This window comes from Erpetoichthys calabaricus, chromosome 2 (genome assembly GCF_900747795.2).
Source record: "Erpetoichthys calabaricus chromosome 2, fErpCal1.3, whole genome shotgun sequence".
NCBI classification, from domain to species: Eukaryota; Metazoa; Chordata; class Cladistia; order Polypteriformes; family Polypteridae; genus Erpetoichthys; species Erpetoichthys calabaricus.
Genome location: NC_041395.2, coordinates 135,722,265 through 135,739,667, shown reverse-complemented (window position 1 = coordinate 135,739,667; position 17,403 = coordinate 135,722,265). Strand labels below are relative to the sequence as shown.

General features: G+C 37.8%; 1 protein-coding gene across 1 annotated transcript in view; it reads right to left on the bottom strand.

The window, feature by feature from the left end:
- Positions 1-492: 492 nt before the first annotated feature.
- The window catches only part of LOC114645427 (immunoglobulin superfamily member 10-like), a 30,538-nt gene continuing 13,627 nt past the window's right edge, over positions 493-17,403 (bottom strand). Inside the window, exons 5-7 of the mRNA XM_028793284.2 lie at positions 12,018-16,730; positions 10,999-11,893; positions 493-2,526 (exon numbers count right to left, since the gene is read on the bottom strand). Coding sequence (XP_028649117.2) covers positions 618-2,526; positions 10,999-11,893; positions 12,018-16,730 — 7,517 coding nt within the window. The 3' untranslated portion in view covers positions 493-617. The remainder of the gene's footprint in view (positions 2,527-10,998; positions 11,894-12,017; positions 16,731-17,403) is intronic.

Genomic DNA, 17,403 nt, shown 5'->3' with positions numbered 1-17,403 from the left:
CAACAGTTAATCTCTGCTTCTTTTTATGTATAAATTCAAACATTTTTAATAATCCACCTTGGGGAGCTGTTATTCAAGTGAGCTTGTCCACGTTAACGTTTCCAGAAGTTTCCTTTAGCTTTGAAACTGCCTGTTCATCAGTGTTCATGTATGTGTTGCCTCACTTTCTCTTATTTCTGTTCCAAGTTGAATTAAATTTACTAAAATGCATTAAATGAGAAACATTTGTACTGCGGGTTTTCAAGCATTCCTCACCCACTAAGAAAGCAGTGTTCGTTTCCCGGCTGCTGTGTAATTTTCCAAGAAGGGATCCCTGTTATGTCTACTACTGCTTATATAGGAAGACATTTTTGAATATCCATCCATCCATCCATTTCCCAACCCGCTGAATCCGAACACAGGGTCACGGGGGTCTGCTGGAGGGAATCCCAGCAAACACAGGGCACAAGGCAGGAACCAATCCCGGGCAGGGTGCCAACCCACCGCAGGCATTTTTGAATATATACAGTCCAAATGTACAGTAATTGTAAAAAATGGCAAGTAAATTCCACATTCAGATTCATTTTTGAAAACATGCATTTGTTTTTGATGAATTCCAATTTCAGATGACATAGTCATTAACCAACTTGTATATGTGTTATTCTTGAGTCACTGCCAAGGTGATTCTTGGCAAAGCACTTATATGTGCCAGAGTCCAAAATGGACAATTTCTGTATTACCAATGTTCCCTGTGGGTGAAGAAGTTCACTGCCAGTGGGTTGGCCCTTGCCAGATGTTGACAGCACTGAATGATCAGGCAATTCCCAAGAGATTTCAGGTTTTGGTATGCCAATGGCTATGCAGTTAAGATGAACAGATGACCCTACCCTTGTGCGGACACTCTGAGGAGGACCATGAGTGATACGTGGAGGATATGCAATAATTATCACAGGCACTGTTATTGAAGCTTCTCCACCTTCATTCTGTGCTCTACAAAGATAATTCCCTCTGTCATGAATGCTAGTTTCTCGAACGATAAGAGTTCCATTGTCATAAAGGATATATTTCCCATTTACCTGGGGTCTCGACAATACATAGCCACCAGGGACTGACCAGGTAACAATGGGTTTAGGGATTCCATCAGAAAGACAGTGAAGGAAAAGTGTCTCCCCACTAATACTTCTAATCAGTCCTTTTGGTTGAGTAAGAATGTAAGGTTTCTGGCCCACCTCTAGAATGATCAGTTTTTCAATATAACCCACTTTGTTTCGGGCAGCACATCGGTACTTGCCAGCATCATCCTTGTTGGAACTGTATATGATTAGTGTGCCTTCACTCCCCATGTGATATCGAGACATTCTTTGACTGTTGGTAAACCTTGTCCCATTGGGTAAAAGCCAGATAATCTCAGGTGGTGGGTAACCAGTCACGGAGCAATTCAAGATGGTGGTCTTTCCAATACTGGTTAAAATTTTTTCATTAAATGGGTTCTTGAACATTGGTCTTCTCAACACATTAATTACTTCTAGCTGAACCACCATGACAGTCTCGCCACCATCATTCCGTGCCACACAGACAAATTCTCCTGAATCTGTGGCTCTCACATTGCGAATTTCAAATGTTCCATTCTTGTGTACTACAACTCGACTACCATAGTATGGGGCAGTTAAATAAACATTGTCTGGCATAATCCACATAATTTGGGGAGGAGGTGAACCTTCAGCTTTGCAGTCAATAAGCTTCCTTGAATGCTTTACAGCATTATCTTGAACAACAGTTTTGTTTCTATATTTTCCATTTATAATGGGAGGATTGCCATCAACGACTAGCTTGAATACTTTGGTATCATCTCCAGCACTGTTGCGTGCAATGCACAAATATTCCCCAGAATCTGACAGTTTCACATTCTTGATGGTTAGTGATCCATTCACGTGCACCAAATATCTGTCACTCGAAGCTGCAATCATATCATTAGAAGGGAGGAGCCACATGATTTTAGGCTTTGGTTCTCCAGTCGCTTCACACTCAACCATCACATTGCCACCAGCTTTGAGTTTCAGAAACATGGCAGAAGGCCTTCTGATGCGAGGAGCGGCAGTCACAACAGTGATGTGAACTGTCATCTCATCTTTTCCAAGTGTATTTTCAGCGTAACAAGTGTAGTCTCCCTCTTCTGTCATCCCGACCTTGTTCAAGTAAAGTGTTCCGTTGTCAAAGAGGACATATCTTCGACTTCTGCTACCACTGTCATCAGCCTGCAGAACACTGTTGACCACTGTACCATCAGGTAAGCCCCAGGTGATTTCTGGCTCAGGTGCTCCTGAAGCTCTGCAGTCAACTTTAAGGTCTTTTCCAAATGGCACCTGTTTTTGGACATACTGTTTATATTCTATTTTTGCTGGCTTCATAGCAACAATGACTTTCATTAGCAACAGGTCATCTCCAATTTTGTTTCTGGCAACACAAAGGTAGTCTCCACCATCTTTCTCACTGACAGCATCAATAATTAAAGTTCCATTAGGCAGCACAAGAATTCTGTTTCCCATCCTGAAACAACAATGATCAGAGTTATCATGATTAGACACAGAATATTAATTATAGCCTGCATCTAGCAGAATAGGAAAGCATCAAAGCAGGTTTACTTCCAGCATCATTCAGACCTAAGTATTTACTATCTGTGCATTTCCAGATTTATCTTAAAGATTCATATTTGACAAAAAATATAAACAAGTCCTTATAATCTGTCCCTCCATAATTCATATTAATGTATTAACTGAAAGGCTGAAGCCAAAATCAGCATCACAGCACTGCAATGTTTCCAAATTGATTTTCTGTGCTAAATAAAATTTTATAAATTAAGTCAGCTACAAAACTTACATTATATTGATTATGAATAAAATTGTTAAATATGTTTCAGACACTTCTAATGGTACTAAAAGTAAAAAAGACAAAAGGAAAATTTACTTCCATTTGCACTAAATACTCTATTTTAAAGCTTATTCCTGCCACTCACAAAAAAGATGCTCTTGTGATAATCTCTGGCTTCCCTTACACTCTAAACTGTGTGGATGAAATTTATCCCTCGGCACAGGAACAATTAAAAGTATACCTGTGACTTTTGTTCACTTCTTGTCACTTGACTGCACGTGTGCATATCCTTTAAATGTATCCCTCACTAGCCATCATAGAATGCTCATGCACCTGCATAATGATACCGATCACACCAGGCAATATCTTTTGCGTAATAACACAACAAGTTTGAGAAATAATTAATAATTATTACAAAATAACACAATGCTGTTTGAAAAATAACAATTCTTTTGTGAAATGTTGCAATTATTTTGCAAAATAACACAATAATTGTCTTTTTTTTAGTAGTGGGAATAAGCTTCTGTACAATTTTAACTTTCCAGGCTTTTAGATAGACTACATTAGTATTTTTTAACATAGTATGTTAAACTACCAAAGAGGGGTGGAGTCCTGTCAATATTTAGTATTCTGTAATAATTAGTATAGAACTGAAGGAGTAAAGGTGATAGAACCATTAGGATCTGGTGACCATGATATAATAGATTTTGCCGAAACAAAACAATTACATTTAATTTTAGAAGGGCAAACTTTGAGCAGATGCAGCAAAACCTAAATAAGAAAAAGTGGGAAAAGCTCTCAAGCTGCAGACAGCAGAGGAGATGTGGGACAGGATTAAAATTGTTTTATGTATAATCCAGGACAGATTTATCCCAACGTTTAGAAGCAGTAAGAAATTAAAGAAAATTCTGGGTTGGATAAATTAGTAGACAAAATGGAAATTATAAAGGAAAAAAACAACTGTATAAGGCATATAAGACTAGTAACACCAGTGCTAACTGAAGACATCTGAGAACCTGAGAGCAACAGTGAAAAGGATATTAGGAAAGATAAAAGGCACTTGGGGATAAATATTGCAGAACAGGTGAAAGAAGACCCAAAGAGGTTTTTCAATAATTTAGTAGCAAAAGTGCGGTCAAGGAGTAGATGAAGAGTATTACATATTAAAGGCGAGCTAAAACATATAGACAGTGAAATCGAAAATACTTTGAACTTACACTTTATTGAAGTACTAGCAAAATACCCGCACTTCGCAGCGGAGAAGTAGTGTGTTAAAGAGGTTATGTAAACATATATATACATAAACATATATACTTATATATACATATCTACATATACACATATCTACATATATACATATATATATATATATACATATACACATCCACATATATATACATATATCAACATATATATACACATACATATACACACATATATACATACACATATATATATATATATACACATACAGACACATATATATACATATACATATTTACATATCTACATATATATACACATATATACATATCTACATACATACACATATATCTATATCTATCTATCTATCTATCTATCTATCTATCTATCTATCTATCTATCTATCTATCTATCTATCTATCTATCTATATATATATATATATATATATATATATCTATCTATCTATCTATCTTATATATATATATATATATATATATATATATATATATATATATATATATATATATATATATATACACACATCCCCGTGCTTCGCAGTGGCGAAGTACTACTTTTAAATTTTTATTAAGAAGAAAACCTTTTTAAATTGAGGGAAAATATACCAATAACAATTTGTTAAGGATCTGTTTTTTTGTGAAGCTGACTTCACACAGCCTCTCCGCTGTTTTTACGATTGTTCTGTTTGTATACAACGTTGTCAGTTCAGCACTCTGGTTGGAATATGACCAAGCCGTGCAAGCTTACTGTTAAGAATGCAACGTATAGTTGTACAGGAGAAAAGCAATCTTGCCTCAAATCAATGGCAACCTTTTGTAGGTCTATGAACTTAATTTAAACTTTAGGTTTACACGGTGCTCTGTTTCCATAGTACCTGCACTCATGAATATATCTGTATGCGTCAGTCGCTGAAATCCCTGCGCTTCACACCGGCGAAAGTACTGCTTTTAAATTTTTATTAAGAAGAAAAGAAAACTTTTTTAAATTGAGGGAAAATATACCAATAACAATTTGTTAAGGATCTGTTTTTTTGTGAAGCTGACTTCACACAGTCTCTCCGCTGTTTTATAAACGAACGCCATATAAGGTCTTCCTTTTTCGTTGCTTCACCAATGGAAGCAGCCTTTTTATTTAATCCACAGGTTGTCCGCTGTTTTTTTGTTCGTTTATTACGGTTGTTATAGTTCTGTTTGTATACCACGTTGTCAGTTCAGCACTCCGGTTGTAATATGACCAAGCCGTGCAAGCACACTCTTGAGAATGCAACGTATAGTTGTACAGGAGAAAAGCAATCTTGCCTCAAAGTTCAGTCAGTTCACGTGAGCCGCTCTCTTGTGTGATGTTGCGATGTCCACGGCTTTGTTTAATGTTAGTTAAGACCCGGCACTTAAAAGTTTCTCGCTACAGCAATTTTATCTCCGTTACAAAGTGATTCAAAGTCTCGTTTATACCTCGTGTCTTCTCATTAAACTTGTATCTCACGAATATGGCATTGCAAACGGCAGGGGGAGCATTTCTATAAACTTAATTTAAACTTATGGTTTACACCGTGCTTTCTCAATTGTGTAATGAATGTTTTCTTCAACACTCTTTGGGGCTGTTCCTTGTTTTCAGTTCACGTGATTACGTAGGAGGCGTGATGACGCGACACGCAACTCCGCCTCTCACGGCCATCGAGCTGCATTCCGTTCCAGTACATGGACAAAAAAGAGGTTCCAGTTATGACCATTACGCGTAGAATTTCGAAATGAAACCTGCCTAACTTTTGTAAGTAAGCTGTAAGGAATGAGCATGCCAAATTTCAGCCTTCTACCTACACGGGAAGTTGGAGAATTAGTGAGTGAGTGAGTGAGTGAGTGAGTGAGTGAGTGAGTGAGTGAGTGAGTGAGTGAGTGAGTGAGTGAGTGAGTGAGTGAGTGAGTGAGTGAGTCAGTTAGTCAGTCAGTCAGTCAGTGAGGGCTTTGCCTTTTATTAGTATAGATATACATGTGAAGAAGTCACTAACCTCCCAAGAGTAATAATGAATACCAAAGGGGTACTTAGTAGTCTGGAAATTTGTAGCGGTTGAAGTACTGCTTAGATTTAATAGGCTTAAATCAAACAAATCACCAGGACCAGATAATATTCATCCTGTAGTTCTTAAGGAGGTCAGTGAGGTGTATTTTATAACCCTTGGCCCACATTTTTTAATAATCTCCGCTCAATCGTAAAAGTCCTACAGACTAGAGGCTAGCTAATGATAAAAGTGGTGTCCCTCAGGGATCAGTCATTGCTTGGGCCACTGCTCTTTTGAATATACATAAATGACCTGGAAAAGAAAATAATTAATAAGCTGGTTAAGTTTACAAATGATATCTAACTAAGTGGAAGGACAGATAATGTAGTTTGAGCCAAATTGTTACAGAATGATTTTGATAGCATACAGGTTTAGGCAGATGAAATTTAATATGAGTAAATATAAAGTATTACATGTAAAAAAGTAAAAATTTTAGATTTGAATACACAATGAAACTTAGTATGACCTAGGAGTCATACTGGACTCGTCACTATATTCATTAATTCAGGAAGACCAGATGAAGAAACCCACAGGCCTCTGGGTGATTTAAGTCTTCAACAGAAAGCTGATCATACTCTTACAATGCAGCACAGCGATAATGGGTCGATTAAAGCATCACAGCATTTCTAACTCTTGATTTTGGCACTAGACTCAAAACCCCCTGGTCATTTCAGAACTCCCTAATGGTAGATCTGTTCCTGACATCCATACTCTATAGAAGTGATCAAAAAAGCTAATAGGGTGTTAAGTTATATACTACAATGTGTGAACTACAAGTCAAGAGAAGTTGTGCTTAAGTTATATAACACACTAGTGTGTCCTCACCTGGAGTACTGTTTTCAGTTTTCGTCTCCAGGATACAAAAAAGACCCAGCAGTATAGAAAGTCCATAGATGAACAACTAGGCTAATTCAGGAGCTAAGATGTATGAGCTATGGGGAGAGATTGAAGGAGATGAATCTTTTCATTTTAAGCAAATGGAGGTTAAGAGGGGACATGACAGAAGTGTTTGAAATTATGAAATTAATTAGTACGGTAGATCCCAGTTGTTAATGTTAAATAAATTGTGCAACATGAATACAAGGACACAGTGGAAAAGTTCACAGAATGAATCATTGACACATGGAATTATTTATCAAGTAATGTTGTGGAAAGTAGGACTATAGGGATCTTCAAATCAGAACTTGATGTTATTTTGGACAATCTAGGCGAATAAAATGGATGAGCTTGTTGGGCTAAATGGCCTGTTCTTGTCACAATGTTTTTAGTGTTCTAATTGATCAAATAAAAACTTCCATTCTTATTTTGCTCTTACTGAAGGTTTACTTTGTTAATTCAATTCACTGTGAATTTTCCATTCTTCCATTTTCATTTTCACTTACCATATCAGACCTGAGGAGAGCCAAAGCTTGTCTATTAAGTTGAAAATCAGGAACATGCATTTTTGTGGTACTAGTTCAATGTTGCATTAATAAATACATAGGTATAAGAGCATATTAATACTACGGCTCTCTTTTCATAATGTTTTTTAAGTGTTACAGTTATTTAATTCAGTGAGTGGAGCTGGTGATATTATGTAGAAGTGCCAGACACTCAGTCCTTCCAGAGTCTCATTTAACTTAACCTGTTCACAAAGGGCTAAAATAAGAGTGAGAAAGGAAGAAGGACTAATGTGTTATGTAAATTCACCATAATAAATATATGTTGTAAAAATAAGGCCGGACAGGCAAAGGAACACAAAGAAATTAGTAGATATCCTTCAATCCAATCTGAAATCTGCATAAGTTATTTATATGGGCAAGTGAAGCCAAAACCTAACCTGGCATTCAACAGAAAGCAAAAGCCAGCACTGGACAGGGCACCAGAGCACCTGAATGGGCACATCAACATTCACTTTACATTAGGGCCAATTTGGAGTCTCCTATTTTTGAAGAATGTTATTACATATAAAAACATTTGCTCAGCAGGAGATCATGACAAGAGTGACATTTAGTCTTTAGTTAAACATATGCTACACTAGTTATTTAGTACATCCATCCATCCATTTTCCAACCCGCTGAATTCGAACACAGGGTAATGGGGGTCTGCTGGATCCAATCCCAGCCAACACAGGGCACAAGGCAGGAACCAATCCTGGGCAGGGTGCCAACCCACCGCAGGACACACACAAACACACTCACACACCAAGCACACACTAGGGGCAATTTAGAATCGCCAATCCACCTAACCTGCATGTCTTTGGACTGTGGGAGGAAACCGGAGCGCCCGGAGAAAACCCACGCAGACACGGGGAGAACATGCAAACTCCAAGCAGGGAGACCCGGGAAGCGGTCTCCTAACTGCGAGGCAGCAGCGCTACCACTGCGCCACCGTGCCGCCCTATTTAGTACATCTAATATTAAAATAAATTGTATATTTTATAATTATGGTTAGTTTCACTGCATAACTAAACTTAAAACCTTCAGTTTGATAAAAAAAATTAGTTCATTCATTTATTCATTCAGCTAGCTCCTAATTTAATTAGACTATAACTAAATTCTGATGGAGGCTGCGGCTATAAGAAAAAAGTATACAGGTACAGTAGGGTGGTCCACAAACCAATGCTAACAGTTGATGTTTGTAGAATCATTTCTCCACATGGTTTATTTTTCTCCACTGCTTGCTTACCTGTAAAATTTTCTCCTGCATTATGAAACATTTACAGGTCACTCCACTCTAAACATTTCATTTATATTGTTACTACGTACCTGTTCTTGTGTAAGGTTCTTAACTGGCTAAGTGATTAGTTAATAATAAATAAAATGAAACAGAGAAAATTCTACTACTAACGTGAAGTTTCCAGAACATTAAAGGAGCAAGTGGAAGTTTCCAGAACATTCTATTAGTAAGTAGGATTTTCAAGAACATTCTAGTAGAGAGTAAGAGTTTTAAAAAATTTTTAAAATTTCAAAAATTTTAGCTTTTTTTGAATGTAGAGAAAAGCCAAGCAAAATGACACCTTTTATTGGCTAACTAGAAAGATTACAATATGCAAGCTTTCGAGGCAACTCAGGCCCCTTCTTCAGGCAAGATGTAAGTGTGTTTACATCTTGCCTGAAGAAGGGGCCTGAGTTGCCTCGAAAGCTTGCATATTGTAATCTTTCTAGTTAGCCAATAAAAGGTGTCATTTTGCTTGGCTTTTCTCTACATTCATAATGGCTAACACGGTACAGCACCCTAGTACTACAGCTTTTTTTGAGAAAGTAGGAGTTTCTATTTTATCTTTTTTTGATGACAGAGTCTTGATAGAAGCCAAGGATTAGATGGTGCAAAGCCTGCAACGGCCACCATTAACAGACATTCCTCAACATTTTAAGCTGACAAAAAAATCTGAACAGCTGGATGTCTTTATGGAAAAAGGCAAAGAAATCTCCGGAACAACTGACGGATGATCCAATCATCAATGAATTTTGCATGAAAGTAGAGAACAACACAGCTAAAAGAGGAGTAAGTCTTATCGAAAACTACACTGACATACTGACAAAGGACAAAGAAAAGAAACGGTTTATTCTTCGACTGATTGCAAGCGATCACAAAAATATTCCAGCTTCATCAAGGACATTGCTAATATTGTGGACCTACAAGTTTGGAACAGTTGTCTGCTGTTTTGTTGAAATGACATAAAACTGGTAAATGGTGTGACCTCTAAATGTTCTTTATTTCTTTCAAATTTTGGGCTTGTTATAAATATGATAAAGCATAAAAGTAGCCTTGTGGAGAACTTGAATCAGTTAGTTCTTTTGATTTATGTCATTGGTTCATTTAAATACACATCTCAATGTCACACCAAATTGTTGCAAGACACTTGGAGTTTGTCTCTTTATATTTGTTTCACTATCGATTTTGTGGTATGCTTGGCAGGTGTCCCATTTTAAATGTGCTTTGAGCTACAATTAAAAGCCTGTTATTTGATGATTATTTATCACATTTCCTGTTGTAACAAGTAACTTTAATGTTAAATGACCCTTTAACCTTTTGAGGAGGTGGATTTAAGTAGACACCTATGAGTTAACCATGCAAAGGATGCATAACAAGAGTAAAGACTAACAAAAGGTCAATAATTGTTTATTTGATTGGAGTGCAGTGGAGTGGTCAAAGCAAGGGGGCTAACAATAAAAACAGATGACAGATTGTTAAAAATAAGTGAAGATGTCGGAAAACTACTCACTGACAAAAATCTAGTCACAAATGCACACAATCTAAAGAAATATAAACAACAATCCAAAACTCTAGAAACATTGCACTTTAAAGACAATGTTTCCTCACAGAACCTTAAATGAGGTTATAGGAACTTCTCTGAGGTGTGCTTCCTTATTTATATCCTGTAATTCCTGTCATTTAACTGCTGAATGTTTAGTGTTGGACCTGGGTTCGCTTCCCGGGTCCTCCCTGCGTGGAGTTTGCATGTTCTCCCCGTGTCTGCGTGGGTTTCCTCCGGGCAATCCGGTTTCCTCCCACAGTCCAAAGACATGCAGGTTAGGTGGACTGGCGATTCTAAATTGGCCCTAGTGTGTGCTGGGTGTGTGGGTGTGTTTGTGTGTGTCCTGCGGTGGGTTGGCTGGGATTGGCTCCAGCAGACCCCCGTGACCCTGTGTTCAGATTCAGTGGGTTGGAAAATGGATGGATGGATGTTTAGTGTTGCTGAATAAAACAAGTAGATAGGTGTGATCAGGGGCAGGTTCACTGTGGATTGAGGGGTCTGAGATCAAGATTAGGCCCATGCGTAATGCTACTGAGCATAATGAAAATCCACAAACCAACATAATCAGTACCAGGTATAAGATGTCTGGAAATATTCCTAATTTTACAAGTTTTGTTTGAAATATTACTTTACCTGTGCCACTGGTCTACGATAGCCTTTGACGGTAGTCTCCAAATGATCCGAGGTTTGGGCTCTCCAACAGCAGAGCAGTTTAGCAATAACCTGTCCCCATAGTTTAAGCTGGTTCTTCTGTCTGACGCTGTTACAATTCTTGGCACTGTATCTTTGGCTTCCACAATCATATTTACTACGCGCCTTTCTGATCCTGTTGTGCTTGTAGCGATACATTCATAGTTTCCACTATCAGAAATAGCTGCATTTTTGATATAAAGTGTTCCATTTGAAAATACAAACAACTTTTCGTTGATGTACTGTAAAGGTCTGGCTTCAGTTCCATCAAACAAAACCCAGTGTACTGTTGGTCGAGGGTCCCCTTTGGCCGTACAAGGCAGTTTCAAATCATGTCCTATTTCAGCCTTCACATATTGCCTCTTTTCTTCTAAGATAACTGGTGGAGCGGCTACCACTTGCAGTCTGACAGTCACTGTATCTGCTCCGGCTGGATTGCTAGCTATGCATTTATAATGGCCTCGGTCATATAGTGTCACATCTTTAATTGTTAGAGCTCCATCTGACCCCACTGATACTCTGCCACTGGACACTCGAACAAGTGTCCTGTTAGCAAGGATCCAAGAAATAATAGGAGTTGGCCTTCCTTCTGCTTTGCAACTCATTTCTATGGTGTTTCCTGAATGTGATTTGATATCCCTTAGTTTTGGCTCGAGGATTCTGGAAGGATAAGCCACTACAGACAATGTGACAACAAGCTTGTCTAACCCATGCTGGTTTTCTGCGATGCAAAGGTACTGTCCACGGTCCTGCATGTGCACATTTTGGATGGATAGTGTGCCATTTTTGAAAAGTTCAAATTTGTTACCTCTCTTGGCCTTCATTGTTACTGTAGTTCCTAAAAAAGAACATAGAGAGTGAAGATTTTCTAGATTAAAAAAATCTTATTGTCATTATCAATTATTTACTTTCATTAACAATAGGAAACTAAATTTAGTAAAATTAGAAATGTTACTCCTTACCTGTCGATACTTTGGTCCAGCTTATTACTGGTGGAGGATTTCCGGAAGCTTCACATGGTAAAAATGCATCAGAGTTAGAAAGAACTGTATAGCTGGCTGCATTTCCTCCAACTATTTTGGGTTTTGAAGGTAATTCTTCTGTCCAAGGTTCAAAATTAACAATTTTAGAAGTTGTGAATGTCAATCTTCCATACCCATTACTTATAGCATTTTCCATGTCATTGTTATAGATAGCTGGAGGCTTTGTGTGACCCTTCTCTGGCTCTTGTAATACTGTCAAGGCATTCATTGTTAAAGTGTTTACTTGATCTGTAGCTTCAGGGTAGAGTTCCTGCCAGGACTGACTTTGCCAATGAGAGTTCTCCTTTGCTTTTGATGTGGTTCTTGATGGCGAAACTGTAGGCTCTTCTATATCTGGCTTTGTTAAATAACTTCCACTCCCATCAAGAGGTTTTCTGTCAGTTTCAGTAGTAGTAAAATATTCATTTTGTTTGCTATTATAAACATTAACATGTGGAACTACAGACCTTGTTGATTTTGTAGGTGGAATTGGTAAAACTGTCTGGACAAGATTAATTGTACTTCTAGAATCATTTCTGGAGCTGATGGTTGATTTTTTGAGAACATCAGTGCTGGAGGAAATGTAACTGCTTGCAGTTGACGTCAATTTCAAAGTAATTTTATCCTTAAGAGTAATTTTAGGTGTAAAAGTAACTGGAGATTTCTTTATGGGCATGATGGGCTCTAACTGCACTTTGGGAGGTCTGAGAGTTGTAGCTGGAGATCTGGATGTCCATAGGTTTGTTCTCACAGTAGTAGTAATGATGTCTTTTCTCCTATTATCCTCCTTGCTTGTTTCAGGAGTTCTTTTAGTACTCATTTCTTTGGCTGGAATCTTCACAACTGGAGCTCCTGCATTTATTTTAACGCCTGGTGTCCCTTGTTGAACTATTATTGTGGAGAATGTATGAATGGGTGCTGCTAAAATGTGAGGTCTGGTTGTCAGAAATGCAGGCTGACTTGCTATTCCATTGACTGTGGTATTGTGCACAGTTTTCTTTGCAGGTGCAGACATTGTACTTTGTGTGGTTGTGATTTTTTTACTTGGTCGTCTGCGCCTGAACCCATTTCTTCTAAAAGATACTAGTGGCTTTACGGTTGTGGTGGTGGTGGTACGCATTGTCATTGTAGTTTCTGGCATAGTGCTGGCTATCTGAGATGTAATCACAACACTATTTGAAGGAACAGAGATTGTAGAGGTAAAAATATCTTTGATTGAAGACTGCAAAGTGGTTGACAAAGAGCCAGAAGCAAGTTCATCTGGCAAAGCTGAAGTTTCCATATCTGCTGTTCCTCCTGCCAATCTTGGTTTACTTGTGAAGGGCAATGCTAGCACTTTGGTAACTGATGGACCTTCAGTTGTAGATGATTCAAGAACCTTTGCTGAAGAAAGCACTTCAGGACTCCTGTCAATTACTGTTGCCAAAGTACTTGCAGGAGATGATAAAACATTTACTAGTGATGGAACTTCAGTGGTGAATGATGACCCTGAGGAAAAATCTATTGAGGCACTTGAAAAATGAACAATGCCTGTCTGAGTTGTAATTTCAACTGGTGTTACTAAAGGGGATGCAAATTCTTTATTAGATGGAAGAATAGTTGTAGCAGCAATAGTTGCAGTAGCAGTAATAGGCCTTGGTGTCATCATCAATGTAGTGGTAGTTTTAGATGGTGTAGGTTTAGGAGGAAGGAGTGGAATGGCTGGCTTTTTGAGCCTTTTCAGCAGTTCCTTTTGAGTATGCTTATTTCCAAAAAGTTTGTGCCATGGAATTTTACCATGGATAACCTTGGAGGTTGTAGTTGTTTTAGTGGTACTTGTTGTAGATGTCTCAGCTTTGGCTTTACTGGTCACTCTCCCTAGGGTTTCTTTAGTTTGGGTTGGTTTTACAAGAGTAGATGTAGTAAGGGAACTTTGCATACTGATTTTAGATCTTGTTGTTACAGGAGAACTTGATGTTGTAGTTTTAATTAAAGATGTTTGCACTTCTTCTGTAAAAGTTGTATCTTTAGCCACCTTTAATGAAGTGGTGGTCTTAGGTGGAATCTGGTCTTGCACAGATGATTGGCTTGCTAAATTACTGGAGTGTTCATTGGTTTCATTTATTGAACCTGTAATAATGCTGTCCTTCTCTTTTCCCTTTGTTTTAGTAGCATTTTGCCTGGTCTCCGGTTCAGAAGTCTCCAAGGGCACATCAGTCAAATGACACTCGCATTTTGTAGTAATTTCTATGGATGCTGACATTGTCACATTCTCATTTTCCTGAGTTGTTGGACTTTTGTTAGGTTTGACAATTTTATATAAAAATTCTTGTATATCTGGAATTCTGTTGGGTCTAATAATTCTTCTCCTGCCTGTCAATTTTCTTTTTTTGCCTTGACGAGACTTATTTGCAGTTTGCTGTGACGTATCATCTCTAATTATCTGAATTTGTTGGTGAGAAATAATAGTAGACCCTGAAGGAAGTCGAGGTGAGGTAATCTTCTGTGTTGTATGAAAAGTTATCTCGTCTTTGTCTCCCTCAGTAGTTGTGATTGTTGAGACTGATGGCTGCTGAGTGGAGTCTTTCTTTTCCAGATTTACAATTTCTGGCATATAGTCAGTCTTTGGTAAAGTGCTGTCAGGCCTTGCAGTTGAAGGTAATGAAGGAATAGTGGTGACATCCTTAAGATTATCATCAACTTCTCCTGAAAATGTTAACTGTATCTCAGAACTTGACTCAGCTGCTATTTCAGGAAGCACTGTAAATGGTTGGCTTAAGGGTGATTCTGTAACATATATATCTGCCTTTGACACATTTCTTTGTGCTCTAAAGGTTTTGCTTTCTGTTTCCATTGGTGTGGCAGTTTCTGTTGTGAAATCAGTAGATGTCTCAATAGTACTTCTGGATGCAGTCAAAACATTGCTGGCCATGGTTGTTGTCATTATCAAAAGTTCATCCTCTGTCAACAATTCCCCTGAATGTTCATTATCATCTTCTGAAAGGCGTGATAGATTTTGTGTTTGAATTTTGTTTGCATCTTTTGACATTTTATTCCGAGAATGATTATTTTTTCTTATCTTGTGCAATAATTCTGCCCTGCGTTGAGTATCTATTTTCTGTGAGAATTGTTCATTTCGTCTGTTTCCTCCAAGCCTTCTCTTACTTGCAACGCCATTTGTCCTGTGAGATGAACCTTTAAAACCTCTAGTTTTTGTAGGATATGATTTATTTGTAGTTACTGTCCTTGACTCTTGTCTGTGCTTATTAGAGGCAACTGGCACAAGCTCCTTAAAATCTGTTTTAGAAACTTCCAGGGTGGGTTCCTCCTCATCTCCTGATGCTTCATCTTCTTCTAAGAGATGCTTAACAACTGCTTGTGAAGGTGCATTATTTATGGCAGTACTATCCAACAATATCTGTGAAGTTAAAATGTCAGCTCCGTAATGATTTGCAGCAAGACATCTGTAAAATCCACGGTCTCTCTCAGTGAGCCCCTGGATGCCCAGTGTACCATTTTGGTAAAGAATCTTATTCCCATGTGACTTATCAAGCACTGTTTGATCTGGTAGTACCCAGTTAAAAGTTGCTTCAGGGTTTGCTACAGATCCACAAGCAAGGAAGAAAGTATCACCAATTACTTTTGATTGATGAATTCCATTGATTTCTGAATCCTCAACATCTGGGTTTAAAACTGTAATCCTAAAGGCAAGTACATCCGCATCAAGGTAATTAGTTGCTATACAGCGATAGAGTCCTGCATCAGGAATATCTGCTCCTCTTAATATAAATTTACCAGAAGGAGAGATTAAAATCTTTCTGTCTTCACTGGTGTATGGGGCTCGAACTTTACTACCATCAGGAAAAATCCATTCAATTGCAGGACTGGGGTCTCCAGATGCTTGACAATTCAATTCTACCGTGCCACCAATTAGAGCTGTATGTTCGGTTTTCGTAGTATTATCTCTTTGGATAAGTGTCCAGGTGTACTTTAGAGACTTCTGCATATTAACATCAACACTTATGCGAATGTCAGATAGATATTTAATATTCAGTGTTGTGAATGTTGTTGTTGCTCTGTCTAGCTGCAAAGTGAACTCTTCTTGCATCAGCCAAGGAGGATCAGCTCTGACCTCTGCTTCTATACCACTGTAGACATCTTCATCATTTTCCTTTTGTTTATATTTATAAGATAAGTATGGGGTTTTTGTTAATAATAAACCTCTTTCCAGCTTCATGGGTACATCACTGTAAGTAGCAAGTATTTTCCAAAGTTGCTGAATATGTTCATAATCAATATTACAGACTAAATATGTTGATAATGATGCACTTAGCACAGTAACACCATTGTTCTCTTCTACTGTGACACCGTTTATGGCATGTGGCCTTTGGACACTGCAGGCCACACTTGCATCAATTTCTGACTGATCTGTCATATTTAGGACCATCGATCCAATAGGTGCAATGAAATTCTTAGAAGAGACTGGACTGAAGTCTCCTTCATCCACAGTAATATTCTTTTGCTTAAGGTGATCATAAATCCTTGGCTTGAAACAAGCTAATTCTGTCGAAGCAAGCTGTGTGACATCTTTGTTTTTAGATGTATGAGGTGTTTCACACATAGGACACAGTTGTCCATTGGCATATTTTCTGTCCCTTTTGCATTTTAGTATTCCTAAAAGAAACAAAAAATATTTTTCAGTTCCTTTATTTGTGTAGTGCTCTACCATGTTCAAGATGTCCTGAATACATTCAGTTCCCATGCTTTCTAATAATCTAATACTAATGTACGTGGACATACTATTCCTAAATAAATATACAGAGAGAGCCGGATGCATCTCTTTATTTATTTCATCTCTTTCAGACTGCCCTGGCACCAAAATATCTTTACAATAAAACATTTAAGATAGTATTAATTTCAAATCAAAAACAAAAAAATATTTTGTAAAATCAGATCATGTTGTCAATGTCCATCCATCCATCCATTATCCAACCCGCTGAATCCGAACACAGGGTCACAGGGTTTGCTGGAGCCAATCCCAGCCAACACAGGGCACAAGGCAGGAACCAATCGCGGGCAGGGTGCCAACCCACCACAGTGTTGTCAATGTACATTACTTAAATATTTTTATCTAGACACAATTAACATAATCAAAAACATACTGTATATAATGATAGAATTCTTAACAATATGTGAAAGTAAGAATACATAAAGTTCTGAAGTAAATACATGATTACTAGTGATAAGCAAAATAAGTATTGATTCACATAATTTTTAAACTGACACTAAACTTTATATTGCAATTGATTTTACAATTGTGAAATTTGAAACTCATTAAAGAGTTTTT